The sequence below is a fragment of the Scardinius erythrophthalmus genome, assembly GCF_964197995.2.
Source record: "Scardinius erythrophthalmus genome assembly, chromosome: 20".
Classification (NCBI taxonomy): Eukaryota; Metazoa; Chordata; class Actinopteri; order Cypriniformes; family Leuciscidae; genus Scardinius; species Scardinius erythrophthalmus.
The window spans coordinates 12,753,463-12,769,810 of record NC_138240.1 but is presented as its reverse complement, the minus strand read 5'-3'; the positions used below and the strand labels follow the sequence as shown (position 1 = coordinate 12,769,810).

General features: G+C 42.4%; 1 protein-coding gene across 2 annotated transcripts; it reads right to left on the bottom strand.

The window, feature by feature from the left end:
* Positions 1-1,972: 1,972 nt before the first annotated feature.
* Positions 1,973-14,494, bottom strand: LOC308680279 (tumor necrosis factor receptor superfamily member 14-like). Of its 2 annotated transcripts, none has more exons than XM_081348317.1 (6): positions 14,372-14,455; positions 6,697-7,049; positions 6,215-6,340; positions 5,975-6,133; positions 5,747-5,834; positions 1,973-2,084 (listed from the first exon to the last, which is right to left on the bottom strand). In XM_081348317.1, the coding sequence occupies exons 2-6, from the start codon at positions 6,827-6,829 to the stop codon at positions 2,075-2,077; spliced, it is 516 nt and encodes a 171-aa protein (XP_081204443.1). In that variant the 5' UTR covers positions 6,830-7,049; positions 14,372-14,455; the 3' UTR covers positions 1,973-2,074. The 2 variants fall into 2 exon arrangements, with proteins under 2 accessions (XP_081204443.1, XP_081204442.1); XM_081348316.1 differs by lacking the exon at positions 1,973-2,084 and adding an exon at positions 4,883-5,666 and having other exon boundaries at positions 14,372-14,494.
* Between the last annotated feature and the right edge of the window lie 1,854 nt (positions 14,495-16,348).

Here is a 16,348-nt window from a genome sequence, read left to right as displayed (position 1 = left end):
ATTGATTCACCAGAATGATTGACAATTAGGAGGACCAATAGTTTACACTACCCACCAGGAAGTAAAACATCCTCCGCTATACCTTTAACTGATAGTTAGGCTACTTGTATGAAAGATACAGGTTTTCCGCGGAAGGAATTTCTTATCTTTGCGAACTTCTTGAGCCGCACATAAAGAATTTAACACGTCGAATTCATGCACTACTGTACCGCAAATGGTAATGCGTTGGGTTTTTTTTTTTTTTTTTTGCAAGTGGTAGTGCTACATTCTTGCACGGTGGTTGACGCACAGAAGCTAGGGGAAAACACGGTTTGTCAAACCATTCGCAAGGTGGTCCTCGCTCTGCAGGAGTACATGAAAAGTTTCATTAGTGTTCCCCGGACATTTATCGACCATGTCCATAAAAGAGGGCTTTTATAAAATTGCCAGTAAGATATATTGATAGGGTGACATCACATGAACACTTTTTTTAAGCAAATTTCACAAGTGTACTATACAATATAATACATGTTAAGAATTATTTTGAATCTTTTTTTTATTATTCTTCTGTTAATCTTATGATAGGATTCCCAAGTCATTTGCAACATGTATGCAGTCTATTGCTCCAATCTCCACTGCTCTAGGGGAACATGAGGCAGATTATGTTAATAGGAAGTCCTATCACAGCCATAATGTTCAGGTAGAGATCATGTGAATATGTGAGATTATTTTCTGTGAGATGAATCTTTAAATTAATAGTAACATTAACAGATATAACAATGATCTACTAAACATTTCATCTGCAGACGACTTGTGGTCATGAACATATGATCAAGTTTGGATGCCAAATGGCCTGGCTCCAGTGCTTGTCTCACGAATGTTCCATGATTCTGTGTTGTGTCAGCACTTTGAGGAAAGCAAATAAATTTGGTACAATACAAAACACTTAATTTGAACGGAGCTAGAAAAACATACCCAATAACCCCCTATCATGACCCTCAGACAGGGCCACAGCACCGCTTCAGTGTGGCCCTCAGTAAAACCAGAGTAAAGATAGAGATGACCTTTGGCCTCCACTGTTCGGCGCTTAAGAGTCACCAGAGCGGGCATCACAGATAGTGGCTGCATGTGCCATTCTGCACAATATAGCCACCAGTAGAACGGAGCGAGAAACACCACAAAACCAGCTTTTCCCCGATGAAACTGACCCGATCACACTTGACCACCCAGCTGGTGCAGATGTAGATGCAATCACCATACAATATTACACTTAATAAAAGCACATTGAAACTGCAGATATGTCTCACACTGTTTTATTGGTTTTGTGGGATGGGAGGGAGAAAGAGAGCAAGAGAAAGTTGCATTAATAAATATGCATACTAAAGTGTTACTTGGTTAAATAAGTTCTAATATATATATATATATATATATATATATATATATATATATATATATATATATATATATATATATATATATATATATATATATATATACACACAAATATATACACAACTATATACATACTGAGATCAGTTTTATCCAGCTGTTTGATTTTGTCTGAAGCCAATTGAGGTAGAGGCCTCAGTTTCTGGGGCAGGTGTGAAAAATCCTACAATAAAAGAGATGTGTAAGGGCCAGTCCCTTTTTTATGCCACACATTCAAATTTTTGCCACAATAAAAAGCCCAGTGCATTCACAACAGCAAAAGCTGAGAACACACAGACAGAGTGTCTTCATTTCCTCCACCCTAATAAATAAAAATAGGCCAATGTAAAGCATAACTGTTGTAAAGCAGGTTATGTTTGGTGTTCTGTCTGCTGCATACCGACCTCTGTGTGGGAGACTGTGTGCTGGCTTCAACAGGGACACTGTATTTCCCTCTACTGCAGAACATACAGTCAGCCATATTTACAACTTAAAAAAAAGTAGTAATGTATTGCACACGTACCCAGTGTTACTTGCTTAGAGGAGCCAGCACCAGGGTCAGATTGTACAGCACCTGTAATCCCATCCATAATCAGCCGTCCCTTATTGCCTACTCAGAGCCAACTCCTCCGCCAGTGTATTCTGGTTTTCTGAATTTAATTATTTATTATTTATTTCTGTTTTCTGCAAACAAGTGTTTGTGATAAAATGTTCACAAAAGTAATAAAAGGTTGTGGTAAATACTCACCACTTTGAATTATATTTTTATATTTTGTCTTTATCTGCTGCCAAGAACATTTGGAGTTGGGGTTGCATCTAAAAATCAATGAATATTAATTTTTCTTAGTACCGGTACATGCACATTTTTATATATTATAAAAATAGGCTATAGGCTATATTACACGTAGGCTATAGGCTCCACATACATACATAATTTTACATAAATATAGAACGTATTTGTTTAACTTACACATTAACAATAAGCAATCTTTCTCCAACAGTCTTCTCTTGCTTTGGCCGCAGAAACCGTATTGTTTCGAGCTTGAAATACATATTTAAATTCATCGTAATTATGAATGATTATCTCTTGCTCCTCCGCGGAAAAATCGCGACCCGCGCATGGTTGTTCAGTGTCGACGTCACTCTTTAATGTGCACGCGCGCGTGGAGTAATCATAGCTTGAGGATCAAAGCCTGAGTTGACAGAGAAAGTTGATGAGCTGCATCATGGTACCAATAAAGCCTGATTGCATCGGTTTGGTTTTGTCAACTCAAAACTTATCCTGTAACCCCGAGTTTGTTCAGCTACCTTCATGGTACAGGCCCCTGGTCTCTCAGACCACAACATGATTCTGACAGTTAGAAAACTGACTAGAAAGCGGCTACAGTACTTTGGCAAATCTGGTTGTGATAAATTAACATTTATCATTCCTGAAGCTAAAACTGTGCAGTTCGAAAGAGAACTTAACTTAAATCGGGAGCAGATCATGGCTGTGAATGATGTAGACGAGTGCTGTAATTCTATAACTACAGCTATCTCAGGACAATAGATACATTTATGAAACAAAAACAATGTAGCCAGAAAGAAACTACTATACCATGGATAAGTAATGAAATTGCTTAGATGATGATGTACTGTAATAGATGATGTTCCTGTAAGGATATTATTAAGATAAGAACTGTCTAATGAGAGTGTAGCATAACAAGTAGCCTACTATTGATCTTGTGTCTGAATCAACATTTTTTAAGCTACAGTTGTCCTTCCACTCAATAGATGAATGTGCTACTACATTTCTCTCTGAAACAGTAGGAAATTAAATTAGATTTAATAGAGGATTTTAACTGTGACAAGATGATTGACAGGGCAGTTTACGTGACAGGATGCACGCGACAGATCCGTCCGATAAAGATGACCAAGTAGTATGTCCCAAAGCTTGCCTACTTTTTTTGCTAAACATTCAAAAGTAAATACCTTTTCTTCACAAAAAGAGTACATACTTTTATGGCGTAGTGTAACATAGGCGAATTGGGACGCAGCATATGGCTTTACACATGACGATCTCTGATTGGTTTTAGGAGTTTTAGGTCTATCCAATTGCGCCCAGAGGCATTTGAGCGACGTCCGTCGGTGACGCCCCTTTGGAAATGAGTTATTAATAAAACTTTGCCAGACCATAACTCAGTTACTACTGAGAATGGTCTGGTTTTAACCAGGCTAGGTAAACTGGCTTTTAAGCAATAAAACATATTTTATAGCTGCTGAGGAGCTTTTTCTGATTTGATGTGGAGCATTTTCTACTCTATGTAAAGCTGGAAGTTTTAGAGACTACAGTCAATGTCAGTGAAAATGAAGAACTACACAATTTAATTTTACTGTAATATGCAGCTGCTAAAATAGTGTATCAAAGGCTCTTATATATAATTCTGGGGCCGTATTCACAAAGCATTTTATCTTACCACTAGGAGTACTCCTAAATCGCACTAAAAGATTTTAGCTAGGAGTTTTCTCTTAAAAGTTATTCACAACGCCTTTCAGACCTACTCTTAGTAAAGAAAAATGACAACTCCTAAACTAAGAGTGAGTCTTCGTTGCTATGGATGACGTCATTACTCATGCACGAGCCTGACTGAAGTGACCACCTTGATTGGCTGATGATTGTAACGCGGGAATGATTCCAAACACCTCCCCTACGATGATGAGTGACAGGTGACAGGTCTGAGAATGCGTGCGCTACACAAGTAGTGCGAAGGACGGAAGATGATGAATAACTGAATAAATAGCCTAAATGAATAAAGAGTAAGGCAAAACAAATAGCCTAGTAGCCTAATGAAACATATGGATTGATGCAATATCTTTGCAACATTATTGAATTAATCTGTCACTATATGTCTCTGCCTACGTTTGCAAAGAGAAGAACATTTTAATTTGATTCACAATGAAACGTTACAATTAGTTTACATGCAATGAGTAGCCTAGTTTTGGTTGTTGTTGGTGGCGTTATTGCATCCCTAGTTATGCCTACAATGCAGAATTTTTCCCTCGTGATTGGACGCTCCTGTAGCCGCCGCTACGCATTTCAAAACATCGCAACGTGAAATGCCACAAAAAGCGGTTTGTGAATAGGTCTTAGTGAGTTAGGAGTCCTCTCGACTTCTTTTAAGCTGTCCCAGACTTAGGTGCTACTTTTAGGGCTAAAATGCTTCGTGAATTACTCTTAGTGAAAAAAATTAGGAGTCCTAAAGTTACGAGTGACACGCCCATTATTTTTAGGAGTTGCTCCTAAATTCGCCAGTTAGGAGCTACTTTTAGCCTTAAAATTCTTTGTGAATACGGCCCCTGGTTACTATAAAGAGTCATTATTTTGATATGAATAATTGTAATTATATAAATATACACATTTATGTCAAAAACATAAAAAGCATTTGTTGAATTCCTACATTCAGCATCAGATGACACTTCTCCTGGTTTTAGTTTTTTTAATTGCTTTTAGACATTAAAAGTGGTACTTGCCACTCAGTGAAACCATTCACTCATAGGCTATACCTAATCTCCAGACCAAGTCTGCAAAGCTGCAAGCACATTATCTGCTTTACACTCAGTTTGCAAACTTTTTGCAAAATGCTAAACACACTCTTGTGTTTAATTTGAGAAACACTGGCATTTAAATTCCACTCAACTACTGATTACCTACATCCAACGATCATGTGCACATAATTTGTTCACCAAATTCTCCTGATAAGCAGCTCTAACAAACCAATGGTATCATTATTCAGCTCAAGTCAGTTCAGTGTTGATTCAGTTCAATATCGATTGTGCATAAGCTACTATACAGTATGTATGTAATTTGTGCACAATCACATACTTGTATGTTTGACTGCCATGACAAACTCTTATAGGGTCTACTTCACAGTGAACAAGCATATAATACTGTTTTACATTTTTCACATTCGTGTTTGTGTATATGGCTAATCGTTTGATGATTTGTGAGTAGAGTTACTATGCAAAACACAATTTTTAGCAGAGTTAAATCATTTGAATTAAGTGTTAGCTTTCGCAAGAGATGCATGACATTTTGCATGTTGTGTGCATGTTATGTGGTTTTGTGTGTAGAGTTTAGAGAAAAGGAGCTATAGTTTCATAAAATGTGTGAAATCCATTTAAAAAAACTGTCAAAAGCATTAACACTTGTTGAATTCCCACATTCAGCATCAGATGACATTGTTCCTGGTTTTATTTCTGCAAGTCCCTCAGTATCGCATCTGTACATTTTTGAGAGCAATATTAGAATTTGTAGTCATTTATAAAACAATCTTTTTAACACTTAATGATAATCTCTTACTTTGAATGTGGTTGACAGGTAGTGAAAGAGCCATTAGAGTAAGTGCCTTCTGCACAGTTACCACAATCAGTATCAGTAAATACTGTTCCTGTAAGAATATAAAGACAATAACTGTCTTAATAATAGTCTAGCATCACAAGTACTACTTGGGTCTGTCATCATGTTTAGCAAGACTAATAATGGTTTCTATTCTATTCTCTCTATTATACACAGATGCACCTCACCCACCTGCTTGTCTGATATATTGTCCAGGGTGACATTCAGAGTGTTGCACAGCAAATGTACAGCTGCCTTTATTTTGCTCAATGCAGTAGAATCCGTCCAGTGGCTCACAGACAGTATCTGCAAAGCTTGTGCAGCTTTTCTTTACTCTTACTCCTCGTAGTCCTGTGGAAACCATAACACACTTTTTCATTTCTGTAGAAACGCTTCTTTATTTCAAGTCTTAATTTGGTGAAACATGCTCACCTGCATTACACAGAGAGCAGGGAAAACATGCTGTGAGTCCGTTGGGTTCATCTGTGTAAGTTAATGCAGGACATGGAACACAAGTTGTACTGGTATCTTCAGCGCAATGCCAATAAACATGGTTTCCTAAAAAAAAATGGTGGTTTATGGTGGTTAGAGTGCTGGTCTAGCTGGACCAGTATATACATGCTGTTCTCAAGAAAAACTGAGCTGGTGTTACTGGCACCAAACATCCCTTGTTGGTCCCAGCAATGCTGGATTTTTCAACAGGGATGACTTTACCACCTCAAGTGATAGATACTTTCTCAATTGCAGTTTTTACACACATTTGTTAACAGCCAAACAAAAAAATTCCTTTGTTTAATGTTATTTGAAAACACAACTTAATTTTGTTTGCCTAATTAAGTCTGAACATTTTTAAGCTTTTGTCACTCATTCAGTATTTTCTAAGGCAGAACCAAACATTACACAGTATACTGTACCTGGCGCACACATGGGGCAGCATTCTCCATTGAACTCGTATTCAGAACGAGCACATACACTGAAACACAGTTCGAAGTTCAAAGTGACAACTGCAGCAACGGATAAGATAAATCCTAACTTAATCATCTTCATATGAAGTGAAATGCAGATTTATTTATTCAGTTTTAAGGTGGAGACAAATAGTATGTGCTGGTTTCTTCAGCATTAGATGAAGTAGTTATGATCAGAGCCACCGCTGGCCAAATGGATTGCCACTAAAAGTTTCGTTGTAACCGGTAGATTCCTGGAGATATATTAAGTGTCTCTGCAGGTTCACACATAGCAATACTCCAACAGTTGCATTCTGGAACAGCTGAAATGACAAAGTGACAGTACTAAGTTCTACACCAACATAAACATGAACAAAGTGTTGATTTAAAGGTGTTCAGTGTTTGTCTCTGTTATTTCTGGATCTAATCAATTTTCCCAAACAATTGATGCAATGCTCAAAGCCTAGAATTAATGTGTATGCATTAAACTTAGATCCAAATACATAAAACCATTTTTTGTCCTTTGTGTTTTTAATCAAACTTGCCTTGACATATGTACATTAATCGTGAACAAAAGAAAAGTTCAAACAGATCAGATCAAGTACTGTCAATGCAAAACATTTTAATTTTCAGGTCTGAGCAAGCAGGTAGATCTTACTAGTAGAACAAGATTGGCAACCCAAGATATATGATTACTACAGCAATACTTCTGTGATATTGCTGTGGAAAAACTGCATGGTTTGTGGTTAAGTTCACCAACCACTCTAAACCAAAACAAATAGTGTTCCAACCAATCACCGACAGGGGGAGGGTGTTGTGAGGTTTTGAGCCAACTTCTTCTTCAGCTCCGACTTCGCGTGCAGCCATGCACGAGCACAAAACCTCACAACACCCTCCCCCTGTCGGTGATTGGTTGGAACACTATTTGTTTTGGTTTTGAGTGGTTGGTGAACCCAATTGTTTTTGTGTGCAGATCTCAGAGCCTAGGCTGCCTACAGAGACGCATTTTTTTGATGGCATGCTTATGGGGTGGGCAGCTAGCGGATCGTTAGGAAAGATTTTTTTTTTTTTTTTTTAACAACAATTTTATTTGTCAAAAATTGTCACACAAGTTTAAACAGCATTTCTATTTTCCATTACAACTGGATAAAAATAAATAAATAAAAAAATAAATAAAAAAATAAATAAATAAATAAATAAAGGAACATACAGCAATAACAAGGGCTACTTGTCTATATACTCTCAATGTCCATCAATTCCACAAAGGAGTCACCATCTAGACTCTCCAAAAAGTTATAAAACACTTTCCGAATGGACCAAAAGGTGTGTGACTTGTTTTTAAAAAAGTATACGTAATTTTTTCTAAGGCTAGGTGTGAGGTCATCCCCTTTATCCATTGAGACACGCCGGGACTTTCTTCTTTTTTCCAAGTACATGCTATTACACGTTTAGCTTCTAGCAAACAGAGAATTAACAATAATCTTTCATGTTTGGTCATTTTAAAATTCAGAGGACAGACATGCAATATACACAGTTTTGGATCAAGATGAATTGCTTTACTAATAATTTGGCTTATAATATTCAGTATCTTAACCCAAAAGCAATTAACTTTAGTGCATTCCCACATACAGTGAAATAAGGTTCCCTTTTCTTGTTTACATTTGTAACACATGTCAGGAATATTCGGGTTGAAGTGATGTAGCTTAACTGGAGTGATATATTGTCTGCTCAACCATTTATACTGAAGTAGTCTCAAATGGGTGTTCATTGTCTGAGTTTGGGCTTTCAAGCATGCCATTTGCCACTCTTCCTCGGTTATATCAGTCTGCAGGTCAGACCGCCATGCTTGAAGTCTATCATTAAATGATTCTTTAGATTTGGCAACAAACAGTTTATATAACACAGAAATCTGACCTCTACCTTTCAAGCAGTTAAGTGTGATCGTTAGGAAAGATCAGATGAATGTGATCTTTTTTTTTGGGCCTGAAGTCACTGATACAACCTTTAAGTAAGGAGAAATCATATGACATGGTCAGTGACTCAACAACAACAAACAGTTTGCTGTCCATGTACAATTAGTTGAAAACATGACACGATGTATAACCTACAGTGCTATTTATGTAAATAAAGTATAGGATCCAACAGAGAGACATCTATTTGATGCCCCTATTATTTGTACCTACCATATACGCTGGTTAGCTAGCATGCTAAATTGTTAATATTTACAGCCAGTCAGAATTCTTACTAATTTATTAAGAATCATAAAAAACATTTATTTTTGTATGCTCTAAAATCAACATTGTCCAAGTCAAGGGTGTCGAAATTGGACAGGCTCAAAACGTTTGAGAACCTGTACACCTGTATTTAGCGTCAAAAACTTGTGATCCGATCGTCCAGAACGCATCCTAATGCCAGATGTAAACATGTAAATCAGTCCTGGAAGGTCACTGTCCTGCAGAGTTCACTGTTCCTTCAGAGTACCTTCAAATTGCCTCTTCACACCTTTCTAGCTTCAAGTTTCTAGTATGTCAAGACCTTGATTAGCTGGTTCAAGGGTGTTTAATTGGAGCTGGAGCTTAACTTTTAGGGGATTGGACACCCTTGCTCTAAATTGTGAGGGAAAAAAAGTGTAGCCTATATAGACCCCAGAGACGGATCCTGGGATATGCATTATAGGCATATATAGTTCATTTGAGCCAGTTTCTCCAAGTAGGTATGGCTGCAGACTGAAGATCTCCAAAATGGGGAGTGGACTCCAAAAATAGACAAAACCTCCAAAAAGTGTCAGGGTCTCCATGAGCAAAAACTTTCACTATAGAGCGGTGCAGGTATGATATCACTTTGTAGGCCCAAACACGGAAGCGAGTTAACATTTCAGCACTTCCGGTTCTATCGTCCAGAAGTCAATGGTTTTTTTTGAATGAGGTTTTGGTTAAATGGCTGAAATAAGGTCTGTGATGAACACAAGCTCAAGAAATGTTCATGTTTTACTCTATGACATAAAATACATCAATATTACCCCACTCGTGATTTTTTTAAGCTGTTACATGTCTTAAAAAGGCTAAATGGGACTACAGAGGCTGTCGAGGGGATTAAACATCATCATACTGAACAGGTAAGCTTAGTCTGCTTTTTAGATTAAAACTGGGAGTTGTCGGAGGCTTAGTGGTGGTGACCTTGAATTCGTGGGACCGTGGTGTAGTTCATTTATAGCATAGCCTACCTTTAGCTTTTTACTTCAGGCGACTGCATTTTGGCTTCAAAATTCATAAAAGTTGTGTTCATCTTGTAATAATTATCTTGATGGACAAAACGTGCAATTAACTTTTGTTGATCACAGAGGTTGTTATCCAGCAGCCTATGGGAAAATCCTATTGGGTTTTTGTCGAGGGAATCAAAGTGGTGTCACCTGCACCACTCTATTGGCTCATGGCGTCATGCCAATTTTCATTCCATAGGCTACATTTAAAAAAAAAATTGTAAATTAAACATAAAATAGGCCTCCATCCATCCATCTTCTACCGCTTATCCGGGGCCGGGTCGCGGGGGCAGCAGTCTAAGCAGGGATGCCCAGACTTCCCTCTCCCTAGACACTTCCTCCAGCTCTTCCGGGGGGACACCGAGGCGTTCCCAGGCCAGCCGGGAGACATAGTCTCTCCAGCGTGTCCTAGGTCTTCCCCGGGGTCTCCTCCCGGTGGGACATGCCCGGAACACCTTCCCGGGAAGGCGTCCAGGAGGCATCCGGAAAAGATGCCCGAGCCACCTCAACTGACCCCTCTCGATGTGGAGGAGCAGCGGCTCTAATCTGAGCTCCTCCCGAGTGACCGAGCTTCTCACCCTATCTCTAAGGGATCGCCCAGCCACCCTGCGGAGAAAGCTCATTTCGGCCGCTTGTATCCGGGATCTTGTCCTTTCGGTCATGACCCACAGCTCATGACCATAGGTGAGAGTAGGAACGTAGATTGACTGGTAAATCGAGAGCTTCGCCTTGCGGCTCAGCTCCTTCTTCACCACGACAGACCGGTACAGGGACCGCATTACTGCAGAAGCTGCACCGATCCGCCTGTCAATCTCCCGTTCCATCCTTCCCTCACTCGTGAACAAGACCCCAAGATACTTGAACTCCTCCACATGAGGCAGGAGCTCTCCACCAACCTGAAGCGAGCAAGCCACCCTTTTCCGACTGAGAACCATGGCCTCGGACTTGGAGGTGCTGATTTTCATCCCAGCCGCTTCACACTCGGCTGCAAACCGTCCCAGTGCATGCTGGAGGTCCTGGTCTGATGAGGCCAACACGACAACATCATCCGCAAAGAGCAGAGATGAAATCGTGTGGTCCCCAAACCCGACCCCCTCCGGCCCCTGGCTGCGCCTAGAAATTCTGTCCATAAAAATTATGAACAGAACCGGCGACAAAGGGCAGCCCTGCCGGAGTCCAACACGCACCGGGAACAAGTCTGACTTACTGCTGGCAATACGAACCAAGCTCCTGCTCCGGTCGTACAGGGACCGGATAGCCCTTAGCAAAGGGCCCCGGACCCCATACTCCCGGAGCACCCTCCACAGGCCGCCGCGAGGGACACAGTCGAATGCCTTCTCCAAATCCACAAAGCACATGTAGATTGGTTGGGCAAACTCCCATGAGCCCTCCAGCACCCTGTAGAGGGTATAGAGCTGGTCCAGTGTTCCACGACCGGGACGAAAACCACACTGTTCCTCCTGAATCCGAGGTTCTACTATCGGCCGGATTCTCCTCTCCAGTACCCTGGCATAGACTTTCCCAGGGAGGCTGAGAAGTGTGATCCCCCTATAGTTTGAGCACACCCTCCGATCCCCCTTCTTGAAAAGAGGGACCACCACCCCGGTCTGCCAGTCCAAAGGTACTGTCCCCAACCGCCACGCGATGTTGCAGAGGCGTGTCAGCCAAGACAGCCCCACAACATCCAGAGACTTGAGGTACTCAGGGCGGATCTCATCCACCCCCGGTGCCTTGCCACCGAGGAGTTTCTTGACTACCTCGGTGACTTCAGCTTGGGTGATGGATGAGTCCGCCTCCGAGCCCTCAGCCTCTGCTTCCTCAATGGAAGACGTGACGGCGGGATTGAGGAGATCCTCGAAGTATTCCTTCCACCGTCCGGTGATATCCCCAGTCGAGGTCAACAGCTGCCCACCTCCACTGTAAACAGCGTTGGTAGGGCACTGCTTCCCCCTCCTGAGGCGCCGGACGGTTTGCCAGAATCTCTTCGAGGCCGACCGATAGTCCTTCTCCATGGCCTCACCGAACTCCTCCCAGGCCCGAGTTTTTGCCTCCACAACCACCCGGGCTGCAGTCCGCTTGGCCCGTCGGTACCCATCAGCTGCCTCAGGAGTCCCACAAGCCAGCCAGGCCCGATAGGACTCCTTCTTCAGCTTGACGGCATCCCTTACTTCCGGTGTCCACCACCGGGTTCGGGGATTGCCGCCTCGACAGGCACCGGAGACCTTACGGCCACAGCTCCGAGTGGCCGCGTTGACAATGGAGGTGGAGAACATGGTCCACTCGGACTCAATATCTCCAGACTCCCTCGGGATCTGGTCGAAGCTCTGCCGGAGGTGGGAGTTGAAGATCTCTCTGACAGGAGATTCGGCCAAACGTTCCCAACAGACCCTCACAGTACGTTTGGGTCTGCCGAGTCTGTCCAGCTTCCTCCCCCGCCATCGGATCCAACTCACCACCAGGTGGTGATCAGTTGACAGCTCCGCCCCTCTCTTCGCCCGAGTGTCCAAGACATACGGCCGGAGGTCGGATGAAACGACCACAAAGTCGATCATCGACCTCCGGCCTAGGGTGTCCTGGTGCCATGTGCACTGATGGACACCCTTATGCTTGAACATGGTGTTCGTTATGGACAAGCTGTAACTAGCACAGAAGTCCAATAACAGAACACCACTCGGGTTCAGATCAGGGGGGCCGTTCCTCCCAATCACGCCCCTCCAGGTGTCACTGTCGCTGCCCACGTGGGCGTTGAAGTCCCCCAGTAAAACGATGGAGTCCCCAGTCGGAGCACTTTCCAGCACCCCTCCCAGAGACTCCAAGAAGGCCGGGTACTCTGCACTGCCGTTCGGCCCGTAAGCACAAACGACAGTGAGAGACCTATCCCCGACCCGAAGGCGTAGGGAAGCGACCCTCTCGTTCACCGGGGTGAACTCCAACACATGGCGGCTGAGCTGGGGAGCTATAAGCAAACCCACACCAGCCCGCCGCCTCTCACCATGGGCAACTCCAGAGTGGTGAAGAGTCCATCCTCTCTCGAGGAGTGTGGTTCCAGAGCCCAAGCCGTGCGTGGAGGTGATCCCAACTATCTCTAGTCGGAATCTCTGAACCTCACGCACAAGCTCAGGCTCCTTCCCCGCCAGAGAGGTGACATTCCATGTCCCTAGAGCTAGATTCCACGTCCAGGGATCGGGTTGTCTAGGCTCCCGCCTTCGACTGCCGCCCGATCCACTTAGCACCGGCCCCTTACGGTCCCTCCTGCAGGTGGTGGGTCCACGGGAGGGTGGCCCCACGTCACTCCTTCGGGCTGAGCCCGGCCGGACCCCATGGGGGGAGGCCCGACCACCAGGCGCTCGCATACGAGCCCCAACCCCGGGCCTGGCTCCAGGGTGGGGCCCCGGCTGCGCCATACCGGGCGACGTCACGGTCCTCCTTTTTTTGGGCATCATAGGGGGTTTTGAACCGCTCTTAGTCTGACCCGTCGCCTAGGACCTGTTTGCCTTGGGAGACCCTACCAGGGGCATATAGCCCCAGACAACATAGCTCCTAGGTTCATTCGGGTACTCAAACCCCTCCACCACGGTAAGGTGGCAGTTCAAGGAGGGGAGTTCGTGGTGAGTGTCTTTCGGACCGGAGTTTGAACCTCTGCTCAACCCCTTTTCAGTTGGTAAACATGGTGACGTTTTTTGTGTGGGCGGAGGCAGAAAGATCCCTCCGACCGCTTCACTAACGTTAGTGTGCAAGTTTTGTTAGCTTGTTTTTTAACAATGACTGGAGAAAATCCGATTTTATCTTAATGTGCAAGGTCACTCACTGTCCAGGACCGCGATTGTTATTTGCAAAAGTTAATTTTAACGGACATCCCAGACCCGTAGGCTACACGCTCAGTCAATGGATGGACGATCTGACAGGATTAAAGTTAAACAGCGTTAACTTTAACCTCTTTACTTCTACGCTACGGCTTGACTTCTACCCTACCCGATAGAGAAACTGAGCGTAAAGAGAAACTGAGGGCATATTTAGATGCCTATAACTGTACTAAATGGTCACAACACTTGTGTGGTAGCCTACGATCCGCAGTTCTGCCGAGCCAGCGCCAACCCAGCAAACACATTTGCGTTGTGGCAACATCTGTGGCACGTCGCTGTCTACGTGCTCGCAACATTGTAACAACGTAGAATTGTAAGACGCGACAGGGCTGTAGCAACGTTGTTGCGCGACATTCAGCAACTGAGAAATGACGTTGTCATGCTGTGCATAACGATGTCTGAAAACAGCAGCTTCTTGATACAATTTGCACACACAAAAAATATTTAATGTAATGTAGGCTACAACAGTGACGTGCAAAGTGTGATGTCAGTCATCTCGATTTAATCAATTGAAAACACTTACCGTTGAAGGTCGTTTGCATATGAATTATAATAAAATAAAAATAAAAACCTGATTCCTGACAACCAACTTCCAAACTGAAGGCATGTGTCAACTAACAGGGGCGGTGTTAGGAATCACCGTGTCAATTGGACCACCACAGAAGCCTCCCCCTTTCCACCCCACATGGCACTGTGTCTTTTTTGTTTTTGGGACATAATTTAGTTTTTAGCGCTAGAACAGTCCCTTTAAGTCCACAACACACGGGAAACTTTTCTGGAGTTTACACCAACGTTTCATTGTCTTCAGTATTTCAGTGTTAAAAATTAAAAAAGTAATTTTTTCCAGATTTTTTGTTACACAACATAGAAAAATGTAACAATGTAGCCATTTATTAATGTGAATAATGTGTGAGCTGGGCAGGACCAGTGGAGACCAAGGAGACTTGGAGCTAGGCAGGACCAGCAAAGCCATATGAGTTTGGATCTGGGCGGGACCAGCAGAGATGAGAGGCTTTGGGGAATTGCCTCTTCTATTTCCTCAATACATTACAAAGGCCAGGCACAGCTTATCCTTAGCGGTGGGAGTATGGGAGGGGCTCCAGTCCATCCCCTATAGACACATCTGGGATGATGGTGTTGCGGCTCAAGCACATGTTAAGACTTTCCATTGAGCTCGGGCTCTGGGGCGATGTTGTGCCCAGGTGTCGACTCTGGCACATCGAGGTGGGCTTGGGCTCTGTGCCTGCGGTGGGCTTTAGCAAGATGTCTTTTAGACACACCAGGTCTAAAAAGTCCCTCGTATGGTCCTTGAGGGAGCGAAACTAACAGAACTAAAACTAACCCTGAAAGATACAAAGTAATCCATTGTTAAGATTTTATTACAGTTATGCAACAGTCAGCTGCTGATCAGTCTGTTTTGCTTAGAGAGACACATGAGCTTGACACACTTTCACTCTTTAAACATGATTCAGCTCTTTAAACATTGCTTATTTAGTTTAAAGGGTGTGATTATATTTTTCAGTTTTGTTAATGGTTGTAATGGCTTTCTGATCAGCATGCTAGAGATGTTATTTTTCATTGTAGTTAGAATTATACAAGTAATGTCTCTTGGTTTGTATACCAGTCTAAAAAACATGGGTGATTTACAATTTACAAATAAAATATTAGCTTTAAAAGTGAAACATGTTATAATCTCTACGGTAAGAACCATATATTTGTCACCATCCTTATCCACTTCCCCTGTATAAAGTGTATAATTCCTACAATGGTTGTTAAATTAATATTTTCCAGATGACTGTTATATATGAAAAGATAAAGGGTAAAAAGTCTCCCGGATGTTACAATACACTGTCACATTAGCAAAGGAGAAAGATGCAACTATTTATACAAGTAGGGGAATAGTCTACATTTGTTCAGAAGAAGTGTAAAGGGGCCCTTGTCAACATTGACAGTTTGTTCACTAAAATCAGACAAAGGTTATAGACAGGTCAGGATATGCAATAGAATGCCAAATGTGAAAAAAAAATAAAAGGTAACACTTTATTTTGATGGTCCGTTTGTTGAGACTTTACTAGTTATTAGTAGCCATTCAGTAGCTTGTCAACAGTGCATCAGTTGACATTCAACAACACTGTTTCAACTGACAAGTAACATACGTTCAACTGACTGCCTATAGACTATAAGGTACAATTCAAGTGTTAATCTACAGATTTTACAACAAAGTGCCTGTTGACTGTCAATATTATTTTGCAACAGGTTATTAACCAATTGTCGACTAACTTTCAATTGTCAACTAACTTTCTGTAGATTGAGTACCAACAACTCAAGATCAATCTGTCAGTTAAATGTCAACAGTCATGTCAGCATATGAAGTATATGATACTGTATATCCTACTCAAGGGGTCTCATGTGCATCAAATTAATGATTATTTTAGCTGATTTAAAGCTTTTAAAAATTGTTAACCATTTGTAGATAATCTGTTGATAGTCAACTAAAGAT

Coding starts and splice junctions, on each gene's coding strand:
- LOC308680279 (XM_081348316.1), bottom strand. CDS start 6,829: ATGAAGATGATTAAGTTAGGATTTATCTTATCCGTTGCTGCAGTTGTC. Junction 6,134..6,214: donor CTGCTCTCTGTGTAATGCAG/GTGAGCATGTTT, acceptor TGGTTTCCACAG/GACTACGAGGAGTAAGAGTA. Junction 5,667..5,746: donor ACCTGTCAACCACATTCAAA/GTAAGAGATTAT, acceptor AAAAATGTACAG/ATGCGATACTGAGGGACTTG.